The sequence below is a fragment of the Monodelphis domestica genome, chromosome 6, assembly GCF_027887165.1.
Source record: "Monodelphis domestica isolate mMonDom1 chromosome 6, mMonDom1.pri, whole genome shotgun sequence".
Taxonomy (NCBI): Eukaryota; Metazoa; Chordata; class Mammalia; order Didelphimorphia; family Didelphidae; genus Monodelphis; species Monodelphis domestica.
Window position 1 is genome coordinate 231,174,669 of NC_077232.1, and position 24,036 is coordinate 231,198,704.

At 35.3% G+C, this 24,036-nt stretch overlaps 1 protein-coding gene across 3 annotated transcripts in view; it reads left to right on the plus strand.

The window, feature by feature from the left end:
* Positions 1 to 24,036, plus strand: part of TRAPPC11 (trafficking protein particle complex subunit 11) — a 76,347-nt gene that overhangs the window by 20,229 nt on the left and 32,082 nt on the right. For all 3 annotated transcript variants that reach the window (XM_056802944.1, XM_007496078.3, XM_001364010.4), the window contains 14 exons: positions 4,602 to 4,698; positions 5,144 to 5,277; positions 5,784 to 5,931; positions 8,502 to 8,595; positions 9,753 to 9,832; positions 9,926 to 10,004; positions 10,122 to 10,176; positions 10,640 to 10,785; positions 12,401 to 12,462; positions 13,349 to 13,481; positions 15,880 to 16,010; positions 22,385 to 22,540; positions 23,561 to 23,748; positions 23,868 to 24,016. In XM_056802944.1, the coding sequence (XP_056658922.1) occupies positions 4,602 to 4,698; positions 5,144 to 5,277; positions 5,784 to 5,931; positions 8,502 to 8,595; positions 9,753 to 9,832; positions 9,926 to 10,004; positions 10,122 to 10,176; positions 10,640 to 10,785; positions 12,401 to 12,462; positions 13,349 to 13,481; positions 15,880 to 16,010; positions 22,385 to 22,540; positions 23,561 to 23,748; positions 23,868 to 24,016 (1,652 nt within the window). The remainder of the gene's footprint in view (positions 1 to 4,601; positions 4,699 to 5,143; positions 5,278 to 5,783; positions 5,932 to 8,501; positions 8,596 to 9,752; positions 9,833 to 9,925; positions 10,005 to 10,121; positions 10,177 to 10,639; positions 10,786 to 12,400; positions 12,463 to 13,348; positions 13,482 to 15,879; positions 16,011 to 22,384; positions 22,541 to 23,560; positions 23,749 to 23,867; positions 24,017 to 24,036) is intronic.

Sequence of the window (24,036 nt, forward strand, 5' to 3'; positions counted from 1 at the left end):
TTTATTTAGTGCCATACCAATCAAACTACCAAAAAACTTTTTTACTGAATTAGAAAACAACCATAACAAAGTTCATTTGGAAGAACAAAAAATCAAGGATATCTGGGGAAATAATGAAAAAAATGCAAAGAAGGTGGCCTTGCAGTACCAGATCTCAAACTATACTATAAAGTAGTGATTATCAAAACAATTTGGTACTGGCTAAGATAGAAAGGAGGATGAGTGGAATAGACTTGGGGTAAATGACCTCAGCAAGACAATCTATGACAAGTCCAAAGATCCCAGCTTTTGGGTCCAAAATCCACTATTTGATAAATACTGCTTGGAATATTGGAAGATAGTGTGGGAGAGATTAGGCTTGGATCAATACCTCACACCCTACACCAAGATAAACTCAGAATGGGTGAATGACCTGAACATAAAGAAGGAAACAATAAGTAAATTATGTGAACACAGAATAGTATACATGTCAGACCTTTGGGAAGGGAAAGATTTCAAAACCAAACAAGACTTAGAAAGAGTCACAAAATGTAAAATAAATAATTTTGACTACATCAAATAAAAAAAGTTTTTATACAAACAAAACCAATGTAACCAAAATTAGAAGGGAAATAACAAACTGGGAAACAAGTCTTCATAACAAAAACCTTGGACACTTAAATTTACAAAGAGCTAAATCAATTGTACAAAAAATCAAGTCATTCTCCAATTGATAAATGGGCAAGGAACATGAATAGGCAATTTTCAGCCAAAGAAATCAAAACCATTAATAAGCACATGAAAAAGTGTTCTAAATCTCTTATAATCAAAGAGATGCAAATCAAAACAACTCTGAGGTATCAACTCACACCTAACAGATTGGCTAACATGGCAGCAAAGGAAAGTAATGAATGCTGAAGGGGATGTGGCAAAGTCGGGACATTAATTCATTTCTGGTGTAATATTTATTAGGAAAGGAAATGGAGGATTGGAAAAATGGATAATGGGAGGTTTGTATGGGGTATTGAGTAGTTGAGGGGAGAGAGGGAATATTGCTTGGTGAGGCAAGGGAGGGAGATGCCCCCTGCTGAGAGGAAGCAGCAGGGTTCCAATAAGGACAGTTTGAAATTGAAATGACTGAACTGAATTTCAGCTCCCTCTATGACCAGAAAAGATAGTCTGCTTATCTGACTGTGAATTCAATAATATAATGTTTAATAACCAGTTGGGATTGGAGTTTTTTCCTCAGCTTCAGAGTTGAGGCCAGGACCCAGGGTCTGACGGAGGGTTCTCCCACTCCCGTCTACTTTCTGTCAGTCCTGCTTTGTCTAATTCAGAATCTTAGCAGTAGACAGAAAGCAAACAAGAACAGGTCTGACGTTCAGAAGTGATTGGGCCTGAATCTTCGGACTGAACCAAGAAGAGGTGGCACTCCACACCAGACTGGGCTGAACAAGCTCCTCTCTCCTCCAACCCCAGGAAGAAAGTCCCAGCCCGGCATGAAGGAAGTGCTAGTCACAAGACCCAACTGCCATTCCTGGCAGGAAGGAAGTGCCACTCCCAGTTGCCCCTTTCCCCACCAACTGTTAGTCTAGTTTCCTTTCTACACTGGTGGAGTTGTGAATTGATCCAATCATTCTGGAGGGCAATTTGGAACTATGCCCAAAGGACGCTAAAAGATTGTCTGCCCTTTGACCCAGCCATAGCACTGCTGGGTTTGTACCCCAAAGAGATAATAAGGAAAAAGATGTGTATAAAAATATTCATAGCTGCACTCTTTGTGGTGGCAAAAAATTAGGGGATGCCCTTCAATTGGGGAATGGCTGAAAAAATTGTGGTATATGTTGGTGATGGAATACTATTGTGCTCAAAGGAATAATAAAGTGGAGGAATTCCATGGGAACTGGAACAACCTCTAGGAAGTAATGCAAAGCGAAAGGAGCAGAACCAGGAAAACATTGTACACAGAGACTGATACACTGTGGTACAATCGAATGTAATGGACTTCTCCATCAGTGGCAATGCAATGATCCCGAACAACTTGGAGGGATCTATCAGAAAGAACACTATCCACCTTTAGAGGAAAAACTGTGAGAGTAAAAACACCAAAGAAAAACAACTGCTTGATAACATGTGTTGACGGGGATATGATTGGGAATGTAGACCCAAATGAATATCCTAGTGCAAACACCAACAACATGGAAATGGGTTCTGATCAAGAACACATATAATACCCAGTGGAATTGTGCATTGGTTATAGGAGGGGTGGGGGAGTAGAGAGAGGGAAAGAATATGATTTTTGTAACCAAAGAATAATGTTTGAAATTGACCAAATAAAAAAATAATGTCAAAAAAAATTTTTACAAAAAGAAAAAAAATATTTTAAAAATGTGAAATTGGGTGGGATCAGAGATAAATATTGAAGAAGAGAAAAATAAAGGAGCATCATGGGAGCTCCCTTCTCATTCTTCACAAAATAGGACTTCATTTCTTTTTTTTTTCATTTTGTAAATTTTATTTAATTAGTCAATTTTGAACTTTTTTCCTTCGTTACAAGATTCATATTCTTTCCCTTCCCCCCCTCCCCCCTCCCCCATCCTGTAGCTGACAGGCAATTCCACTGGGTTTTACATGTAATAGGACTTGATTTCTATCTAGCCTCAATTTTTTGATGGGAGGGGGTCCTGATTCTGTAATTTTGTCAATAGGGGATATTTCTTGTGAGGAATAGCTCTACCAATGCAAATCAGTATATTTTCCTGCAACTTATAGTCTTAGGAGGTTGACTTTGGCATAGAAAAGTTAAGTGATTTTTCTTGGGTCACACAGAATATCAAACTTGAAACCAGATCTTCCTTATTCTGAGGCAACCATATACTGCATTGCCTCCCAGATTCAACTGTAGTGGGAATCAAACCACATTACTTAACTCTTAACAAAAAAGGCTGCTGTAAAATGATTAGTTTATTTAGTTGGTGGAACTACTATCTTCCAAAAGCTTTGTTACAATATGGATTTTGTAAAACTTAACTCTGAGTCTTTCTTCAAGATTTCTAGGAAGAAGTTATTTTGGATCAGCAAATAAATAACAAAAATTTAATTCATTTCTATGAAAAAGACCCTATTTTGAAGTCTTTTCATTATATTAATTTATATTACTGTTACCATCGAGCCATCTTGGGTATATAAACTGAGTCTTGTTGGCACAGTCATTATTGGTTCTTCCACTTGTATTTACTCCCCTCCCCCTTTTCCTTGCCTTCTCCCTTTCCTCTTCTTTTGTATATATGCTTTACATCTGCCTTTACTCACCTCTTTTTCTCACCCCTCGCCTACCTTGATTCCAAACAGTAACTAAGATATAGTCTTTGTGTATATATGTACCACTATGTTTTATTTATTTTCCAAATAGTAAGAAATTGTATTTCCTTCTAACTCCCACCCATCAGAAAAAAAGATCCCACTTCTTGACCCAAATTTCAAACTTTAAAATGCTGTCATTCTCATTTGGTGTCTGTCATAGGTCTATGTAAAGAAAAACTTTTGGAAAAGTGAAGTATTTTCATCTTTATTATATTTCTATTAAAATCCATAATAAGTAAAGATCAATCATTTTGGGGTTGGCTGGTCCCTCTTATTCTGATTTTTCTCACTTTCTAATAGGGAAGAGAACTGTATTTCAGAGGCAAGATTTTCCCATTTCATTTGTGTAGAAAATCCATCCCTTCCCTCCAGCCTCCAAAAAAACTATATCTTGGGTTGAAGGCAACAGTAATAGTGGTTTGATGCATTATTGGTTTAGAATTGAGTATGTTGCTAGTATAAGGTATCAGGAAAGGCTTTCTGTTCTCTGCCTTTACATCGTATTCCCAGCTGCAAATGGTCCTATTCATATTGTCCATAAGATTTACTTAACTCTTTTGGTTCATCACTAATTATATTTTTATTCTTTTAACTTAATTTTTTTTATGAACCCTTACCTTAAGTCTTAGTCTCTATTCTAAGACAGAAAAGTGGGAAGGGCTATGCAACTAGAATTAAGTGTCTTGTCCAGGTCAGGCTAGGAAAGTGTCTGAAAATGGATTTGAACTCAGGTTCTCCTGACACCAGGCTTAGTGCTCCATCTACCTGGCTGCCCCAATTTTCTTAACTTGTTGAGAAGTGGAGTCAGAACCTTGAAGTTTAGAAGACCTTGTTTCAAATCCCACCTCTGCATGCATGGGAAAGTCTCTCAGTGGCAAAGGTAACTCTAAGACTGTAAATTTTTTATTTGCTTCCATTGAAGGAGTTTCCACACCCAGGGAATTCCTTATACTATTATGAAAAAAAGTTTATTTTCCGTGAAACTATTGGTAATGGATAGAAGAGTAAAAAAGGGATATATTATTGCTCTGTTCTCTAGTCAGAGGTATGAAAAGCAGACTTTTCTCCCAATTATTAAAATAATTAAAACAAGAAGAGGAAATCATAGATTAGCATTATATATCAAATAAGTTTTTGGGCCAGAGAAACACTCAGCAAAAATCATCATTGTTTATATTTTTCCTCATTATGTTTATTTCCAAATGTTGTTGTTCTTTATCATGTGTTTTTTAAAGTTAACTCAAAAATGTTCTTATTAGGAATTACAGGACTGCCTACAATCTTGTACATGAATTGAGAGCCCATGAAACTAATATGCTGGAAATTAAGACAATGGCAGGATTTATAAACTACAAGGTAACAATTCTGTTTTAAACATCAAGAGGATTTTTTCCCTTTCATTTAAAGAGTAAGACTATTACAGAATGGTAACTATCCTATAGTTAAACTTTTAAAAATCCTTAGGTAAGAATCAGTTTCTTCTGAGAATGTGGCATTTTATTATCATCCCACCAATTTTATCTTTATCCCTCCCAGGAAACATTCTTATTCAAAGAACTTTAATTATTAATTTTTGGTTTTTCAAATATTGGGTTCTCTCATTCTCACATGCCCTTTTTTATATTTGCCCAATTCCTCTGTGAGAGTTGATGTCAGAATGGCAGAAATAGAAGGGGAAAATTTTTTTAGCTGCTTTCTAGATTTTATACTATATATTATATATAAAGTAGGTGTGTGCCATTTGGTGACATACTCCTTTACTCTTGACACACTCCTTGACGGGTGATTTTGTATTTTACAGATCTGCAGGCTGTGTTTCCAACACAATACGCCCTTGGATGCAATTGCTCAGTTCCGAAAGCACATAGACTTGTGTAAGAAAAAAGTTGGAAGTTCAGAGTTGGCTTTTGAACATGCCGCTTGGATGTCTAAACAGTATGTTTTTAGTGTTAAAAATGATACATGGGCCTTGGGACATCTTGCATTGAGTTGAATTTAATCCTAGGTTATTCTTAGTGTTTGATGTTAATACATAGGTTTTTAATTGGTCAACATACAATCATATTTGTCCTAGTAGTTGATATTGGGCAATGCTATATCTTACTGGAACCCAGTGGTTAATGTTACTTTTAAAACCTTTCCTTTGGCTTTTGGGAAAAGGAAGCACTTGTCAAAAGCAAAGAGGTCCTTTTAGTGATAGAACTATGTACCATGTTGAGATCTAGTTTTATGACAGGAATTTAAATGCAGTTATTCAAAACCTACTATTTATGAATACTTGAATTTAGTAAGAAATTATAAGAAATGGCAATTTCTTATAATGTAATTTCTTAAAGTTAATTAAGAGTATAATTTAATTATAACTTGCCAAAAGTCTTACGCTGCTTAGGTGAATAATTAGTGAGCATAAATATTTTTGTTTTAATCCTATTTCTTTGAAGGTTTCAAGCCTTTGGAGATTTATTTGATGAAGCTATTAAATTAGGTTTGACAGCTATTCAAACTCAGAATCCTGGTTTCTATTATCAGCAAGCAGCATACTATTCTCAAGAACGGAAACAGCTTTCAAAAGCACTTTGTAGCCATGATGTAAGTCACTGAATTCTATATTAACTAAGATTTAAAAGAATAACTCTTGCATTTAAAGACACTTAATTTCTTGACTATATAACTGGAACCAATGGATAATGGTGGTGATATTTTTCCTCTAGCCTATAAATATTGTCAGTTTGCAACATATATCTTTTTTCAACTTTAATATGTTAGCTGATATTTATCTAGCCTGTATTTTACAAAACATCCTCTCTGGAACTGCTAATGATTCCATAAAGTAGGTATAGCTAATATTATCCCCGTTTTACAGGTGACAGAACAGAGTCAGAGAAGGTTTAGTGACTTTTCTGCTGTCGCAAAGTTAGTAAATGGCAGATAGGTTTTGCATCCAGTGCTTCTGGCTCCAAAGCTAGTGCTTTTTCTTCTTCATCACAGCTATCCCAAACTATTGTACTAAACCAAGTTAGAAGTCTGAATATTATTTTTAAATAGAAAACCTGCTTGAATTTCAATTGAGCATTCTTTTAGACAAAACTGCTTTTGAGCTAAAGTCACAACTTAACTTCCCCTTTAAGGGGGAAGGTAGTCATTCTTTTGATGAAAACTTAAAAATACTTTTTGTCTGACCATGACAGTGAACAAAAATGGCATTTAGGCTGTCAGGAAGAGATTGAAAGAAAGTCATCCTTAGAAACACTCAGATAGGATGTCCTTTTGTCTCTTATCTCCCCCTTGAGTTTTCTTTATGAGAAAATAATTTGTTTAAGGCTTTTACAAAGCTTCTTGAATTTGCCATATTTTGCCTTCATTTTTAAAGATATTTGGAAAATGAACTCCTTTTATAAGCAGATTAAAAAGAAGGGGAATACTGAGTGCCTAGTCATGTTTGAAAATATTTTCTTTATGCCAGTCATAAAAAGGAATCATGGACACATCAGAAAGTCTATAGCTTCATTCAGAAACTGTCTGGAAGCAAACAAGTTTGTATTCCAGAATCTGAAATAGCTTAGGTTACTACTTAAAATTCAGAAAGTTATCTGGCTTTGGCATTGAGGGTTAAAAAAATTCCTTAATATGTTATTCAGATGTGGTTTCAGTTAGTCAACAAGCATTTTTAAGCTTTTGGTGTGATATATTGTTAAAACTTAAAATCAAGTTTGAACATAGTTTCCAGATTATTGAAATTAGGATTTATTGTATGATGAAGAATTAGAAGCAAGCTTTGATAGAACAAACATTTATTAAATACTCTTACCTCATGTAAAGCAAAGTTTTACTCATTTTGATTTCTCTTCTAGGACTATTCCTATTTGCCAAAATAACAAGCACTTTTTACAATGAAAAAAGTAAAATTTTTGATATACCTTTACTTAAATTTCCAAAGGAATCGTAAAATAATTTTTTAAAAAAGTAAAGAAAGAAAAAGAAATTAGATGAGTCATATATCATTTCCATAATGATTTATTATGTTTACTTCCCACAAACCTTCACTAATGTCCTTTTCTCTCTCACTGTGGCCTGCATCTGAACTTAGATTCTTAAAGGATATGCCAGCACATTACATTATCTGGCAATTTCTAGCAAGCCTTTGTCCAGAAAGACAAAGAATATGGCTGTTTTATATAACTGCATGTCATTTATCTGGGGACCAAACTAGCTAAGGGTCATGAAGAAGGTGGGCTTCTTGCTAATACATTTTTTTTAACCCTTACCTTCTATTTTAGAATCAATGTGGTATATTGGTTCCAAGGCAGAAAAACAGTAAAGGCTCAGCTATGGAGATTAAATGACTTCTCCAGGATCACATAGATCGAAGTGTCTGAGGCTTCCTTGTTTAGGCCTGGCTCTCAATCCACTGACCCACTTAGCTATTACACCCCACTATACCCCAACAACTTTGGGACTCAGAGGGTTGCAGTTAGCATCAATTTGGCAAGAACCCACCCTGATGAAATCATATGTCCTTAGAGTAGTTTCTTTATCTGTAAAATGAGCTGGGGTTGGAAATGGCAAAACCACTCCAGTATCTTTGCCAAGAAATCCCACAAACAACAAAATAAAAAATAGAAAATAAACTTAATTTGGTGTAGTCTTTGTGTTTTTAAATGTTTGAATATAAATTTAGTGTTGATATTTTTTTGTCTTCCTTAATTTCTTTTTTACATTTTAATGTATTTTTATTTATTTTGTTAAGAATTTCATGATTAAATTTTAACATTTAAAAATTTTTGAGTTCTGAATTCTCTTTCCCTCCATCCTCTTCTCTGTTTTTTTTTTAATTTGGAAAATTTTATTTAATTAATTAATTTAGAATATTTTTCCATAGTTACATGATTCATCTTCTTTCCCTCCCCTCCCCTTATCCCACTCCTGTAGCCGATGCACAATTCCACTGGGTTTTACATGTGTCATTGATCAAGACCTATTTCTATATTATTGATATTTGCACTAGGGCGATCGTTTAGAGTCTATATCCTCATTCATAGTGTTCATATTTCTGAAAATTTTTTCAAAATATTTTTTTAATGGATATATCGTGGAAGAAGTGATTTATAACTAAAAAAGTGATCATCTCTGGTTTAAGACTTTATTTAATGAATTTACAGTCTTCTGTGATGTATCCCAGTCCTGATCCCTTAGAAATACAAACAGGTGTGCTTGACTTTTATGGACAGAGAGCCTGGCGACAAGGAATTCTAAGTAAGTTAGCCTTTTTATTTTTTCCTTGTGGTTGGTGGGAGTGGGTGTGCTGTATTTTTTTCCTTATTGACATGATTAATATTATTTTGCAAAAAGCTTCCATTTTAGTGTATAGTCATATCCATTCCTCATGTTTTTGGTTCTTCCCTATCCCCATTCTTTGCAAAGTCAACCAAAAGACAGTCTATCTTTTCCAAGGCTCTGAGGCTAACAGCAGACAAAGTTTCTGGTTCCTTCCCTAGAAGAGAGCAAATTACCTAAAACCATTTATATACCTGACCAGCATGGCTCTGTGCATTTCTGCGTGCTGTAAATACCTGTGGGAAATGGTTCCTATTCAGAAGCTTGTTTGACTTCTAGAGATTTACTTTCTGTTGTGTCCTAGACTGTAAGTGAAGTATTTATTTCCACAACAATACAGAGTAAAATATACCTTAGTTTTCTCATTGGTCGTCACTGAGCATATATTTTATGAAAAATGTCTTGAAAGGTTTTTTATGAAAAACTTTTTATGAATTTGTTTTTGTTGCAATTGTTAGACTATCTTTTTGAGATTTATATATCTTGAGAATCCATTTGTAATGAATAACTCAAATACTTTTATAATTCAATAAAAATTTAGTACTTCACTGTTACTTTCTGCAGTGTTTTGACTAGACTTTAAATTTTTTTACTTTGGAGATCCACTTTGACAATAATAAATCATACTGAAATGTCATAATTTATGATGTTTAACTCATTAAAATATGGTTGAACTACAAGTAACCTAAGAAACAACTTCTGGATTCTTTCCAATTGATTGTGACGGTGATGTTTATCATCTTTGTAGTGATTTATGCCTTATTTGTCAAGGAATTATTACTTGCAGAAGCTTTGCAGAGAAGTGAATTATATAAAAACAGTGAGGTTAATAGTAGTTCATTTCGTCTTTCAGCTGTATTTCAAAGGAAGAAAGTCCATTGAGTTCAAAATAGTCTTCTCAGAATAAAGATCAAAGTTCTTAAAGAAATAACTATTTCTTAAGAGTCTTAAGAGAAAGAATTTGTTAGTGTTATTAAATTCATTATGGAGGATTTAGGGTGGTTTTCATATTATACTTGGGAAGAATTCCTTAGGTGTTTTATTTGGTTAAATGGGTTGTACTTTATTTTGTGTAGGTTTTGATCTTTCTGATCCTGAAAAAGAGAAGGCAGGAATTCTTGCCCTTCAGCTGAAGGAAAGGAATGTCAGCCACTCAGTAAGGTTTCTCTTTTAAACATTTATTATATTTCTCAAGATCATCATTGAGCTATTATCTAACAATGCCCCCCTACTTGATTCTCTCTGACAGGAAGTAATAATAACTCTTCTAAGTAATGCTGTTGCACAATTTAAAAAGTATAAGTGTCCACGAATGAAGAGTCATTTAAGTAAGTTATCAACTGTCCCCTTCAGTTGTGTATGACTTAAAGTAAATTTTAAGGATTCTATTTAAATCTGGTACATTTTATTTTGGCTTCTGATATTTTATTTCTTTATATTGACAGTGGTTCAGATGGGAGAAGAATATTACTTTGCCAAGGACTATACTAAAGCTTTGAAGTAAGTAGGATTATGTCTACTTTTCAATAGCCAAATGTTGGCACTAATTACCTCATTGTAAAGTCAGTGAGAGAGTTTTTAATAGAAGGAGTCATTGCATTTGTGTTCGTGAAAGTGGATACTAACTATCTCCTGATACCTCTCAAACTCATTTTTGAGTAGTATTCTAAAGACCACCTACTACCTTCATCTTCTGCTGGTAGTTGGAATGGAATTAAAGTTTTGCCCAACAATCAGGCATTGACAGTGCTCTGATGTGAAAAGTCTTTCCTGGATAGTTAACTAGATTTTTTTTCTATTAATCTGTAAAATGAAAAGAGAGCACTTGAATTTTTTTATAAAAAGTATTTATATGTATTTTTGATCTGAATCTAGAACTAGTGTAATGAATTAGAAAAAATACATACTTCTAATGTTTTGATTGGTATCCCATCCCATTTCATCTTGCTTTCTTTCTTTTTAGATTGTTGGATTATGTGATGTGTGATTACCGGGGGGAAGGATGGTGGACCTTACTCACATCTATATTGACCACAGCTCTGAAATGTTCCTACCTCATGGCTCAATTAAAAGATTACATTACCTATTCCCTCGAGCTCCTTGGAAGAGGTATATTACTGAGGAAGAATGTGATTGCAATTCTAGAGTAGAGCTAGGAATGAATGAATGAGAAAAGTATTAACAACTGCTTGGTGCTAGGAGTATAAATATACAGTGAACTCCTTTTAATCAAAGGAGAAAGAATATATAAGAGTTTTAGTGGGAGGGGTAGGAGTACTTGGGAGTTTTGACCTAAAGAGTCACAGGGGTTGTGAATAGTCTCAGGGCAATCACTGATCACATTCTTTGCAATAGCAGTGAGAGCAGTGATTTGACTGCGTGTTAAGAGCCAGTGTGCCGCGTGCTGAGGAGAGTGGTATGTTTGTGGTAGCAGGTTGATCAATCTCAAGATGCCCCAGGGTTTCCTGTCCCATGACTAGATGGCATATAAACTGGGTTCTAGGACCTCACCTTCAAGATATAGTGAATCAGATAAATTTGTCCTTAATCACTGATGAGTACTGCTCAGCCCCACAGTTGGGTTCTATCCAGATTTGGGAAATAGGGTATAGTCTCTGGAAGGAGGTTAAGTACACAGGGTGGCTCCTCCAGGAGCAGCAGCAGGGCAGACAGAAGGATTTCTGAGGGATTTCCAGGTTAGAGATTGGATGATGTTCATTAAAATGCCAAGGTTTAAAAAAAAAAATAACATGAAGTGATTATTTACTATGAGAATTGAAATGCTTGTGAGTAAAATATAGTGTCCAGATTCAATATTGTACCGAGTCATCTCAAAGCCTCATTTTTGGCATGATTCTTTATATTGACAGTGGTTCAGATGGGAGACCCATGTCTTTGAAGGGATTTTTCATTTTTCTTTTTTTAAAAAATATTTTATTTGGTCATTTCCAAACATTATTCATTGGAAACAAAAATCATTTTCTTTTCCTCTCCCCCCACCTCTCCCATAGCTGGCGCATGATTCCACTGGGTATCACATGTGTTCTTGACTAGAACCCATTTCCGCGTTGTTGGTATTTGCTCTAAAGTGTTTATTTAGAGTCTCTCCTCAGTCGTATCCCCTCCACCCCTGTAGTCAAACAGTTGCTTTTCTTTGGTGTTTTTACTCTAATAGTTTATCCTCTGCTTGTGGATAGTGTTTTTTAGATCCCTGCAGATTGTTCAGGGACATTGCATTGACACTAATGGAGAAGTCCATCACCTTCGATTGTACCACAGTGTATCAGTCTCTGTGTACAATATTCTCCTGGTTCTGCTCCTCTCGCTCTGCATCACTTCCTGGAGGTTGTTCCAGACTCCATGGAATTCCTCCAGTTCATCATTCCTTTGAGCACAATAGTATTCCATCACCAACATATACCACAATTTGTTCAGCCATTCCCCAATTGAAGGGCATTTTCATTTTTCTTTATGTCAGTCAAGGATCTGGTATTTGACAGGTATTGGAAATAATTTCTAATTTAACAGATAATTTTCAGTGTTGCAAAGGACTCAACAAGATTAAGTCACTTGCTTAGAACAAGTTCATATCAAAGGTGAGATTTGAGCCCTACTTTCATTCCCTCTAAATACAGCATTCAATCTGTTGTGCCATGCATGCTACTTTAAAGAAAAAAGAAAAAAAATTAATTACTTACATGTCCTTTATTTTCTTTCCTAATAGCTTCTACCCTAAAAGATGATCAGAAATCTCGAATAGAAAAGAACCTCATGAATGTTTTAATGGTAAAATTTAATTTTCTTCTTCCCCAAATCTTTCTACCAAACTTTCCTGTTTCTGTTGATAGTGCCATCTTTCCAGTCTTCTAGGTTTACAAGCTTAATATTATCCTTGACTTCTCACTTTCCGTCACTTCACATGTCCAGTCAGTAGCCAAATTCTCCTGTGCCTATTTCCCTCCACAGTTTCTTTCATATCTATCCCCTCCTTAGCTACCCGCTAAGTGCAGGCTCTTATCACCTCTGGCTTCCAAATTTTCCTCTCTAATCTCTCCTCACTTTAATCTGTCCTCCAGGCAGCTGCCAAAGTGATTGTCTATAAACTTTCTACACATATCACTTTTCTACATGGTAAACTCTATTGTCCCCCATTACCTCTCAGATCAAGTAGAATCTCCTCTTGGGCTTTTATGTCTTTCATAGCCTGACCCCAGCCTTCTTCTATACTCTGCAATCACTCCGTCCAAACTGGCCCTCTCTTAGATTCATGAACATGCCATATTTCCCATATGTAGAATGCTCTCCTTCCTCACCTCCACCGTAATAGAATCTCTTTCTTCCATTGAGACTTTGCTCAAGCACCACCTTCTATCCAATATTTTTCCAAATTTCTTCTGATTGCTAGTACCCTTGTTCCCCAGCTACCCTTTATTTATTTGTCCTACACACATACACATTTGCACAATATTACATAAAAGCTTCTTGAGATCAAGGATGGTTTCATTTTTTGTCCTTGTTATTCTAGAATCTTGCACAGTGCCTGACACATAATTGATGCCTAATAAATACTTATTGTTTGATTGATCAATTAGAAATCTTTATTGGGTTTTTTTTTTCAGTTTTCCTTCTTTGGTTTAAATTGAATGATTTGAGTAACTTTATATTGGTACAGAATGAAAATCCTGATCCAGAACCGGATTGTGATACATCAGCTGTGAAAACTGCTCAAAAGCTCTGGGCTGACCGTGTTTCCCTGGCAGGCAGCAATATTTTTACAATAGGTGTACAGGACTTTGTGCCATTTGGTGAGTAATGAATGATTATAGTCATGGAAATGGCTCCTATAAAATGATTAGATTCAGAAAAAAAAATGATGTGTGTAGGCAGAGGAAGAATTTTCAAAGGGATAAATTTCATAGTCTCCTGTTATATATTTTCCCAAATTTCCTGTCTAATTTTTCCCCATGACACTCTTAAGAGTAGTAATCTTGGGGGCAGCTGGGTAGCTCAGTGGTTTGAGAGCCAGGCCTAGAGACAGGAGGTCCTAGGTTCAAATATGGCCTCAGACATTTCCCAGCTGTGTGACTCTGGGCAAGTCACTTGACCCCCATTGCCTAGCCCTTACCACTCTTCTGCCTTGGAACCAGTACACAGTATTGATTCCAAGATGGAAGGTAAGGGTTTAAAAAAAAAAAAGAGTAGTAATCTGAAGGAATAACTAGGTGGCTCCCGACCTAGAATCAGGAAGATGTGGGCTCAGATGCAGCTCAAATACTTCATAGCCATGTGACCCTGAGCGAGTCCCTTAACTCTAATTGCCTAGCTCTTGCTACTCTTCTGCCTTAGAATTGAACTAAGACAGAAGGTAGTTATTAAAAAAAAAAAGTAACAACCTGAGAATCTTACTACTTCATGGATTATTTAAAATATGGGAACTTTTTTCCCTTTGAGGTTCAACTATTACTAAACATGATCCTAACATGTGATGTGTCATAGTTGTGACACTTAGAAATTTTTGTGTTTTATTATCTAGAAGTCTTCGTATATTTTATTCTTTTGGCTTCATTTTATTCATTCCATATCACTTTATAAAAATGTTTCTATGTTTTTTAAAATTCTTCATATTTATTATCCTTTATGGTCTAGTGATTTTTAATTACATGCATATGTCCTGATTCAACCATTCCTCTGAATTTTGTTTTGAGCTTTCTGATGCTGCCATGAACATTTTTGTCAATGTGGATGTTTTCTTCTTGTCAGTAACATTATTGGGATATAGTGCCAGTGTTGGGGTCCCTGGGGAAACAACTTAACTTTTCTCACATAATTCCAAATTATTTCCTAGGAGACTTGAACCAATTCAAAACATGACCAGCAGTAAATTTTCTTGTCTTTCCTCCCTACAGTCTCTTCAAAATGAGCTTTCCCATATTTGAGCAACTTATCTAGCTTAATGATTATGAAGTTATACCTCTACACTATTTTAATTTACATTTCTCTTGTTAATTGTGATTTTGAACATTTTTTTGACAATGATGGATAACGTTCCTTTTGAAAACATTTCTATCCTTTAAATACTTATATATTGGGAAGTTAACCTTTAAAATTTCTGTCACTTCTTCTTAGATTTGGGATGTCATTTCCATAAAAATTATATTTAATGGAAAAAAATTTCCCCAAGCTACATCTTTCTTTGGATTATAATTGCATTGGTTTGTATGTATATGTATGTGGAAAAGCTGCTTTAATTTTTTTTTTAATTTGGGAACATCTCTTATGCCTTTTATAATCTTTTTTATGTATGGTTATAAATTCTTCCGTCCATAATTTTGAAGGATATAGCTTTCCATTTTCTCCTTTTTTTTAACAGAGTAATTTTTTATGCTTATGTCATTTATGCATTTGGAATTTCATGTAGAATCTGAGTTAGAAGGGATATTAGAAATCATCTGCTTCTTATAAAATAGAGATTCGTTTTTCCAGGGATTTGCATTCTTGAATTTACTTATTAAATGCTAGCCTGGTATATGTGCTTATTTCTAGGACTTATTTATCCAGCCTTTTCCATTGATCTACTTCTCTATTTTTTGTATTTAACACTAGCTAATTTTTATAATGACTGCTTTGTGTAGTATAATCTTAAGCTCTGGTAGCATTAAACTCTTCTAATTATGTCTTTTCATTATTTTTCTTGATTAGTCTTTTCTTATTTTAAAAATCCTTGCCTTCTATATTAAAATCAATACTAAATTCCTAGGAAGAAAAGCACTAAGGACAAGAGAGTGGGGATTAAGTTACTTGCCAAGAGTCATATAGCTAAGGATGTGCCTAAGGCCACATTAGAACCCAGGACCTGTTTCCGGGCCTGGCTCTATCCCCTGAGCCACCTAGCTGCCTCTTTTCATTATATTTCTTGGAAATCTTTACCTTTTTTCTCCCAAATGAGTTTTGTTTTTTGTTCACTACTATAAAACATTTCTTCCTTCATTTAAAATGAAATGCAGCTTTGTATCTTCATTTTCAGAAAGCTGTTTTTATGTCTTTTATGTCATTGTGTTTGTCGAGACTAAAATATTTAAGTGTGATAAAAATGTCTAATATAAATGCACCCTTTCTGAAGAATAGGTGTTGAAGGGGGAAAATGAATATAATACTAGTGTCTGGCAGTGTGTGACTTCTCTCTTTTTTTCCCTTTATTTCTAGTACAGTGCAAAGCCAAATTTCTAGCCCCAAGCTTTCACGTGGATGTACCTGTTCAATTTGATATTTACCTCAAAGCCGATTGTCCACATCCCATCAGATTTTCCAAGCTCTGTGTTAGCTTTAATAATCAGGTAATACATTTTCAATATATTTAGTCACTTGATGGAAGGAAAAGTGCCCTATTTTAATAAAGATTACTTTAAACTTAAACTAGAAAATTTAACATTTCAGTTCTTGATGAGTGTATAATAACCCAAGTTTCTTTGTTACTAGCCTTAAAATGAATTCATATTTGAATATTGTTTACAAACAGATTAACTGCCTTTATAGTCAAATATTGACTTGCTATAAGGAAAAAATACTGCTCCTACCCTAGTTTTTACCTTCATGCTACACTTCTGAAACCTAAGTATTCATGTTTTTTTTTTTTTAAACCCTTACCTTGTCTTAGAATGAATACTGGTATTGGTTCCAAGGCAGAAGAGAGGTAAAGGCTAGGCAATGGAGGTTAAGTGACTTGCCCAGGGTCACACAGCTAGGAAGTGTCTGAGGTCAAATTTGAACCTAGGACCTCCCATCTCTAGGCCTGACTCTCAATCCATTGAGCCACTTAGCTGCCCCCAATCTAAGTATTCCAAATACTTAGTATACATCATTTGTAAGGATAGTGTTATTGTTGGAAAACTTTTTTTTCTGTTTAAGTACTAATTCTAACATATTGAAAATATTTAGAACAAATTAATCTATGCATCTTAAATTTGAAGCCTGAACATGAGTATATGCTGAAATTCTGTGATTTAAAAATTATTCAAAATGTCTTATGTAAGTTGTAGCTCATTTACTTAGATCAACAAATGCTTTATTTCCTAAAACTAGCATGATACTTTTAGTCAAGTAGTCATGCATTGTTTCTAGTGTACTTGGTCCTGTATGAGGCTTTGTGGACTATAGAGAAGTATAAATAAGTTTTATCTTCCTAATTAGATTGTAAACTTTTGAAATTCAGAGACTTAAGACTAACATGCATGTAATATTAGTGAATAAACATGTCATTAAATGCCACCTTTTGTGATTGAATCATTTTTTAGAGCTGGAAAGGACCTTAGAGACTATCTTTTCCAGCCCCTTCATGTAATAAGTAGGCCCAGAGAAGTTTCACGCCTTACAATAAGAATGTGAAGTCATAAATGTCATGCTTTCAGGTTTGCAAAGCATTTTCTTCACAGTAATCCTTTCAGAGAAAGAGAGAGAGTATAATTACCCCAATCTTATAGATGAGGAAACTGAGGAGAACAGGGATTAAATAAGTTACTTGTGGTCAAGTAGCTAGAAAATATTCAAGCCATATTTAGAACCTGGTTGTAATGGATGTGAAAATGGAGTCACCCACTATGTTTACTTTTAGATTAGAGAGTGAGAGAGGTGGGATGGAGCCAGAAGATGGAGGGGGGGGATAGATTGATCCTTCCCTTTCTTCCCTTAGTGAAGTCAGAATAAGTTGTCTTTTGGAGGACAGAATATGTCCCTTCATAAGTATAAAGTCAGTGACTGAAGTTGGCTCTCCATCCTTGAGGGAAAAGTATAGCTTGCTTCCCCAAGCTTCAGTTCTCTTCCTGGATATTGTAAGGCAGGCAACTTAATCTAAAAGGAATAATTCTTTTATCCTAAAGGGACACATAATACAGGGAAAATAGGGTTGTTAAGTGTGGGAAGTGGGAGATCTCTAAGACTAACAACTGACCCTCTCCCCAAACCCTGAGGGTTCAGGCTGTTTGCCTGACCTTCCTGATCTCTGTCCTGACTTCTATCTACCCTGGATGTAGCATGAAGTTCACAGGACAACTTAGGGGCTAGATAGAGAAGTCTTCTTTGGGTGAATGGCTTTATAATAAAGTCCCATCCACTCCTTTTATCTTCATCTACATCCGAGGAGTTTGGGTTCACTGAGAGATGGTCACTGCTCAGAAGGTCTTCTGTCTCAGAGGTTTCTCTTAAAGTGAGTTGACCTGGCAGTTTCTCCTCAGCCCTCTCTGTTCTTCTTTGTTATCTTCTGTCCTCCTTGCCCTTCCCCCACTTGGGTTGCTTTTTTCATGCTGGATCTATTTTCCTCTCTTACAACTACCAGCATGAACATTCTTTCTGTTAATTGTACAGATTCCCATTAAGGCAGGCTTTGGAAGATGGATGGATGGGATTTGGATAGACTGGGAGTGGGAAAATATTCCAAGGATAATTATGCTTAAAAATGGAAAATATAAAAAAAGTTAACCTTTATTGTTAACATTTCCTGTGGTAAAAAAAAAATAAACTCTAAAAGTTTAATGTATAAAAAGCTGTCTGGCGACCAAAGGCAATACTAACTCATTTGTAAATCACCTCAAAGAAGCATGAGGATGATAATGAGTCCTATGTAGCAAGAAGCAATGGAAATGGAAACAAATCTCTAAAAGCTAGGCATAAAACCCTTCTAAGCCTGTTATTTCATGAGTGTTCAGAGATGAAACTCAATTCTATGCAAAATGGAACCAATATGTGTTCGATGCTGCTGACCTCTAAGGTCTCTTCCTGCTTTAAACTTCTGGTTCCTTTTGCTTCCCTTACCAGTGACAGTAGAACCATCACATTTTCACATTTTTTTCCCTGACACTATAGTGCTTATAGATATGCTAAATGAGAAAGAAGTCATATTTAAAAGTCAAAGTCATAAAGAGTAGCTGGACCAGGTTAAGTACACTTCAGGAAAGGCTATAATAGAAGGAAGCATATAGTTTTAAAAGGACTGAAAGCTTTTTCAAATAAAAAGGCAAGAAAATTGGAAAAATAACATGAAGCTATATTAATATTAATAAAGGTGAATAACATCATCATATTACCCACCAATAAGTACTAATCCATATCTCTTTATAAAACATACATGTGAGTGGTGTATATATTGGGGTAACCTTGATGAAACTGGCTCCTCAACTGGCAAGCTTTTGCAGACTCTTTATAGCAGGTCACATTTTGACTGAAGAACCTGAAGATACAAACTATTGCAGGGTTCGTTATTTTTTATTTTGTAGAAGCATCTGATTAGAGTATGATGCAACTTTAAAGCTTTTTCTTTTAGAGTCTTATGGATATATGACTATCATACAAGATTTCTTGATGGAGATGAATGGTTAATGACTGATAAAATCAAGTAAGGCATAAAACAAGGAGGTAGATAATTATAAGTGTATTCCACTGTTGTGGAGTTTTTCACTATAATGAATGAGAAGGAGCTGCCTTTTAGATTGTCCCAGTTTTGCTCATTTGTGAATAATATTGATCTGATAGAATTAAGCCCTAGGGCATCACAGGGCCTTCTGAGTGAGAAGCATGATTACTTGAAGAGATTGCCTAACATTTCATGTAGAAAAGCTAAATAGTCAAAAAGTGTTCACATTTCAACATGCAATTGGACATCTAGACTGTTGAGTTAACTTACATGAAACAGGAAGACAATGAGTTAGAATTGAATAGAAGAGAGATTGTTAGATTGTACTTGAGAAATCATAGAGTACTTTAGGCAACTTCATGTTGTTCCTTGGCACCAAAATCCATATCTTAAAAAAAATTTTACTGGTGCTATAGTTAATACATTTCAACATATGTCCAGCAATGATCCACATGTCAAAAGTAATTGAAGGTATACCATCCAGAAATGAAGTCATTGGAAGAGGAACTGGACCAGTTATATAAGAACAAAGGATAGCAACAAAGTGCTATTGTAAGGAGCTTACTGAGCATATATTGATTTTTTTGACTATAAGGGCAATGGAGAGAAATTTGAAGCTGGAAACCCAATTCTGAGGCTTTTGAAATAGGACAGGTGAGAATGTGTCTGCATTAATCAACAAATAATGAGCCCTGCAACAATTTTATCTTCTAAGGGTCTTTAGTCAGGATGGGATTTGCTGGAAGTATAGTTTCTGAAAGCTTTCCTGTTGGGGAACAACATAGTGTCCTAGTTTCATCAAGGTTCCCCTCAGTCTATATGCCACTCACTTGAATATTTTATAAAGGCATGGAGTTAGCACTTCTTCGTGTGCTTGTTGATACTGATGAGTCAGTATGAAGGTTGTACTCAGGTCCATGCAGTGTGATTTGGTACTGAGGAAGTCTGCCAACAGATAAATTCTCAAAGGACAGGAACTTAAGAGCAGAAAGGCAAAGATTTAGCTGGGAGAGTGACCACAATTAAGGAATGGAAAAAGGAGGAGAGTCAGAAGGAAACAAAACAGTCAGAGAAGTATTAGAAGAGTCAGAAGATAGTGCACAGTTCAGGAAGGAGAGAATTTCAAGGTGCTGTTATTTCATGACATCAAATACTTAAGAGAATTCAAGCAGACTGAATGAACACTGCTGATGCTTCAGGGTTATTGGTATTTTCATCTTCTCATTCACTTCAGTCGGTCCAATTTAGCAAGTTCAGATTTGGACAGTAGCCAATGAGGGCCCCCTCCTGGCTTCTCTCACTTCAGGCTAGTAGAAGCAGTAGGCTTGTGTTCTCATGTAAATTACACTACCTTCACCAAAAATTAAATTAAATTTAATTTAAAAGTATGTTTTAAGATTGAAACATTAAAAAAAAGACTTGTTTTGGTCAGGTGAAAAGGATAACAAAGGCTAATTAATGAGAGACCAGTTCTAGGAGGTTCCTTAAGGCCTCCCATTTCAAGAGATTTACCATTATGTAAGTGAAGTAGCTTGAGGTGCTAGGTGACACTGTAGGTGGAGTTTAGGACCTGGAGTCAGGAAGACCTGAGTTCAAATCCAGACTCAGTTACTTACTGATTATGTAACCTTGGGCAAGTCACCGAACCTCTGATTCAGTTTCTTCATGTACAAAATGGGTATAACAATAGAACCTATCTCCTGGGATCATTGTAAGTATAAAGAGATGTTTATAGAGGGCTTTCTTAAAAGCCGTCTATAACTGCTTATGTTAAGAGGAAGAGAGCCCCTGTTAAGCTGGTATAAATGGGCTACGGGATTTTACATAACTTGATCTGAACAGAGTACTCTCTTCTAGGCCAGAGAGCAGAAATGACTGAGCTCTCTGACCTCGGGCCAGTGAGTAATGAATCTGACTACTTTTCAGGAATAACAAGGTTTAATCACGATGATAACTGGACATGAGATAAGGGAAGTGAGTTGAGGTTTATTCCCTATATTGTATAAAATCCAACTTTTTTTCCCACCAACTGACTTGAATGGCAAGTCTTTTCAGTCCTTGAATGAAGCCAAGGCTATGCTGTCTATTCTTTCTGCCTGATAAAATCTATTCTTTTCTAACTACACCTAGGCTAAATTAACTTAGGAACGAGTCTCTAGATCATAGATTGAATAGAAGTGGAGACAGGCTTTCAGGAGCAATCCAGTCTTTCTCTGGTGATGATCCTCAAAGGCAAACTGATGAGTCTGATCAGCCTCCTCTTAGATCTTGTTCTTCACAGGGTCACAGGAGAATTGTCAGTCTACACAGGAATAGGTTTCACTTTCCAAAAGGGTTGGAGCAGGGTGTGGGAGCTGGTTGTCTCTCCAGAGTCCAGGAACAACTCTTCCGCTGATTCGTTGGAATCCCAGCATCCCCTCTACTTCCAAAAGGTTAACCCCTGTCAGTCTTGCTTCACCGCATTCTCTGACACTCTCCTTGAATTCCTTTTGCCTTCCTAAAATCTCTTACTACACGTACTATTACTATCGAACTGATCTCATCCTCAAAGTACATTTTTTAAGTCAGTAAGTTATCACTGTTCACTGTAGCAGAAGCCATTTCTGATCTTGAGTTAAAACATCAGACAGTTATTTCAGTTATTTATTTATGTCTTAACATATCAATTGTAGACAATTCCTTACAAAATAATAATCAGAAATCCTTCTTTGTGAGAATAAATGACATTTTACATATCCCTATATAAGTTTACAGAGCACAGAACTTGTATCTAATTTCAGCATAACATTAACATTGGAACAGGTTGAGGATCAAAAGTGTCACCCATATATTTAGTGGCAGAACTGGAAATTAAAGCTCATATGACTAACTCCCAGACTCGAGCTTTCCCAGTTATATTAATGCTGCTTCCCAGATCTAAAGGTTCTCAATATGCTTTTATGCTTTTCTTATTTCAGCTTTCTGTATTATGAAGAAAGAGTGACATTTAGTAAGAAAGACAAATTCATGTATATATTTTGTTGACTATATTTTCACCTTATAACAAAAGGATAGAACCTTAAAATATAATCACACATGCATATTTAATAAGTGTATACTTCTAAAAAGCGTATACATAAACTTAAGAAAGTAGTAAGTTTTCTTCTTGAATGTCAGTAATTTTATTGAACAGTATAGCTTTAATTTCCTCTATAATCTATTAATGTCAATATTTAATATTTTGTCTGTATGATGTTGGCATCATTAAATGCGTTGTAATAAATTAAATTCAGTGATTTGAAATTGAAATTACAATCCCTTATACAGGAATATAACCAGTTCTGTATGATAGAAGATGTACACCAAGTGGGTGATGTTTTGGAAAATTCAACCCAGGGAACCATGTGTCTAGTTCCTGGTAAAACAAGGAAGTTTTCCTTTAAGTTTGTTGCAAAAACTGAAGATGTGGGAAAGAAGATTGAGGTTAGTTACTAAAAATGCTTACATAAGAGTATGTCATGAATTAAATGGACTAATAATTCTTTGTCCTTTATGTGTGAACATTCCTTTGTATATTACTTATGCTAAAAAGATAAAATTAACTTTAAGAGTTTATTTAATCTATAATAATCAATTATCAACCTAATAATCATTTGCTTCTTAAAGTTGAAAAGGAACAATCAGGTAATCCAATCTCTGATATAAAATCATACTTTGGTTCATCAGCATATTTAAATATTTCCACTGGTTTGAATACTCCCTCCATTTACAGATATCACAGTTCCTCAGTGACTTAATAAAAGATCTTCTAGGATTTCCGTGGCATTCAAATTCATTACCTTATAGCCAGTCTGGTGGTGGCCTGTCCCAAATCTAGACCACCCTCACTCAAGGGCCATTGCTGGGCCTGACACCCAGTGCTTCTACAACCTGACACAGGACCCATCACAACTTAATAATGTTCCCTTATGATAAGGTATCAGAATAAGACTTTTGTAGAAGTGAATATGCAGATGAATATGTTTATAATAATAGAAAAAAAGTTGCTTTCTTATTTTGGATTTGAGTCTTAGTTTTAAAAAAGATCCTGAAGAACTGTCTACATTTATCCCAAGTCTTTGATGTTTTTTCTTTTTTTTCACTTAAGTAGACAGTAACTTTAAAATAGCTATTGTTTTTAATTTTAGCTTTGTTTTCACTATGTTAATAATAAAATTGTACTTTTTAGTTGAAGTTAAGTAGCATTCTTTAGAAATTAGAATGCTGTTTGCTCTGTGAAATGCTGGGTTTGTTTCTACTACCTCATACACACAATGTGAATATGAATATCTTTTAATCATTGGAAAATTTCATGGCATTTGTGTAAATGCTTGAGATCAAGTGTGAGTTTAGAGGTTAAGGACTAACTAGCCATCTGGCCATTAAAACAGACCATAACTTGTGACTGGGGTTGAGATTGTTGAGAATGTGAAATAGAGCTATTTAGAGAACTCCTTGTTTTAGATTTCCTCAGTGGATCTGATCCTGGGTAGTGAAATTGGAAGATGCGTGATTCTAAGTTGGCAGGGAGGAGGAGGAGATGCTGCTTCCTCCCAAGAAGCATTACAGGCTGCACGTTCTTTCAAAAGACGACCTAAGTTACCAGAAAATGAAGTTCATTGGGACAGTATAATAATTCAAGCAAACACCATGTAAGTCTTCCTTGCTAGTCAGAATTAAGATGTGATGGTTTGGTTTATTTTAAGAAAACTCATTTATTAACAATTAAGTTCTCTGTGTTTTGAAATAAGATATATTTTTCTTTTCAAAGGATCATTTCTAGAGTTCCAAACATTTCTGTTCATCTCCGACATGAGCCCCCTGCTCTGACTAATGAAATGTATTGTTTAACTGTCACCATTCAGTCACAAGAGAAGACCACAATCAGGGATGTGAAACTCACTGCTGGTTTGAAACCAGGTACACTTTTCCTCTTCTTT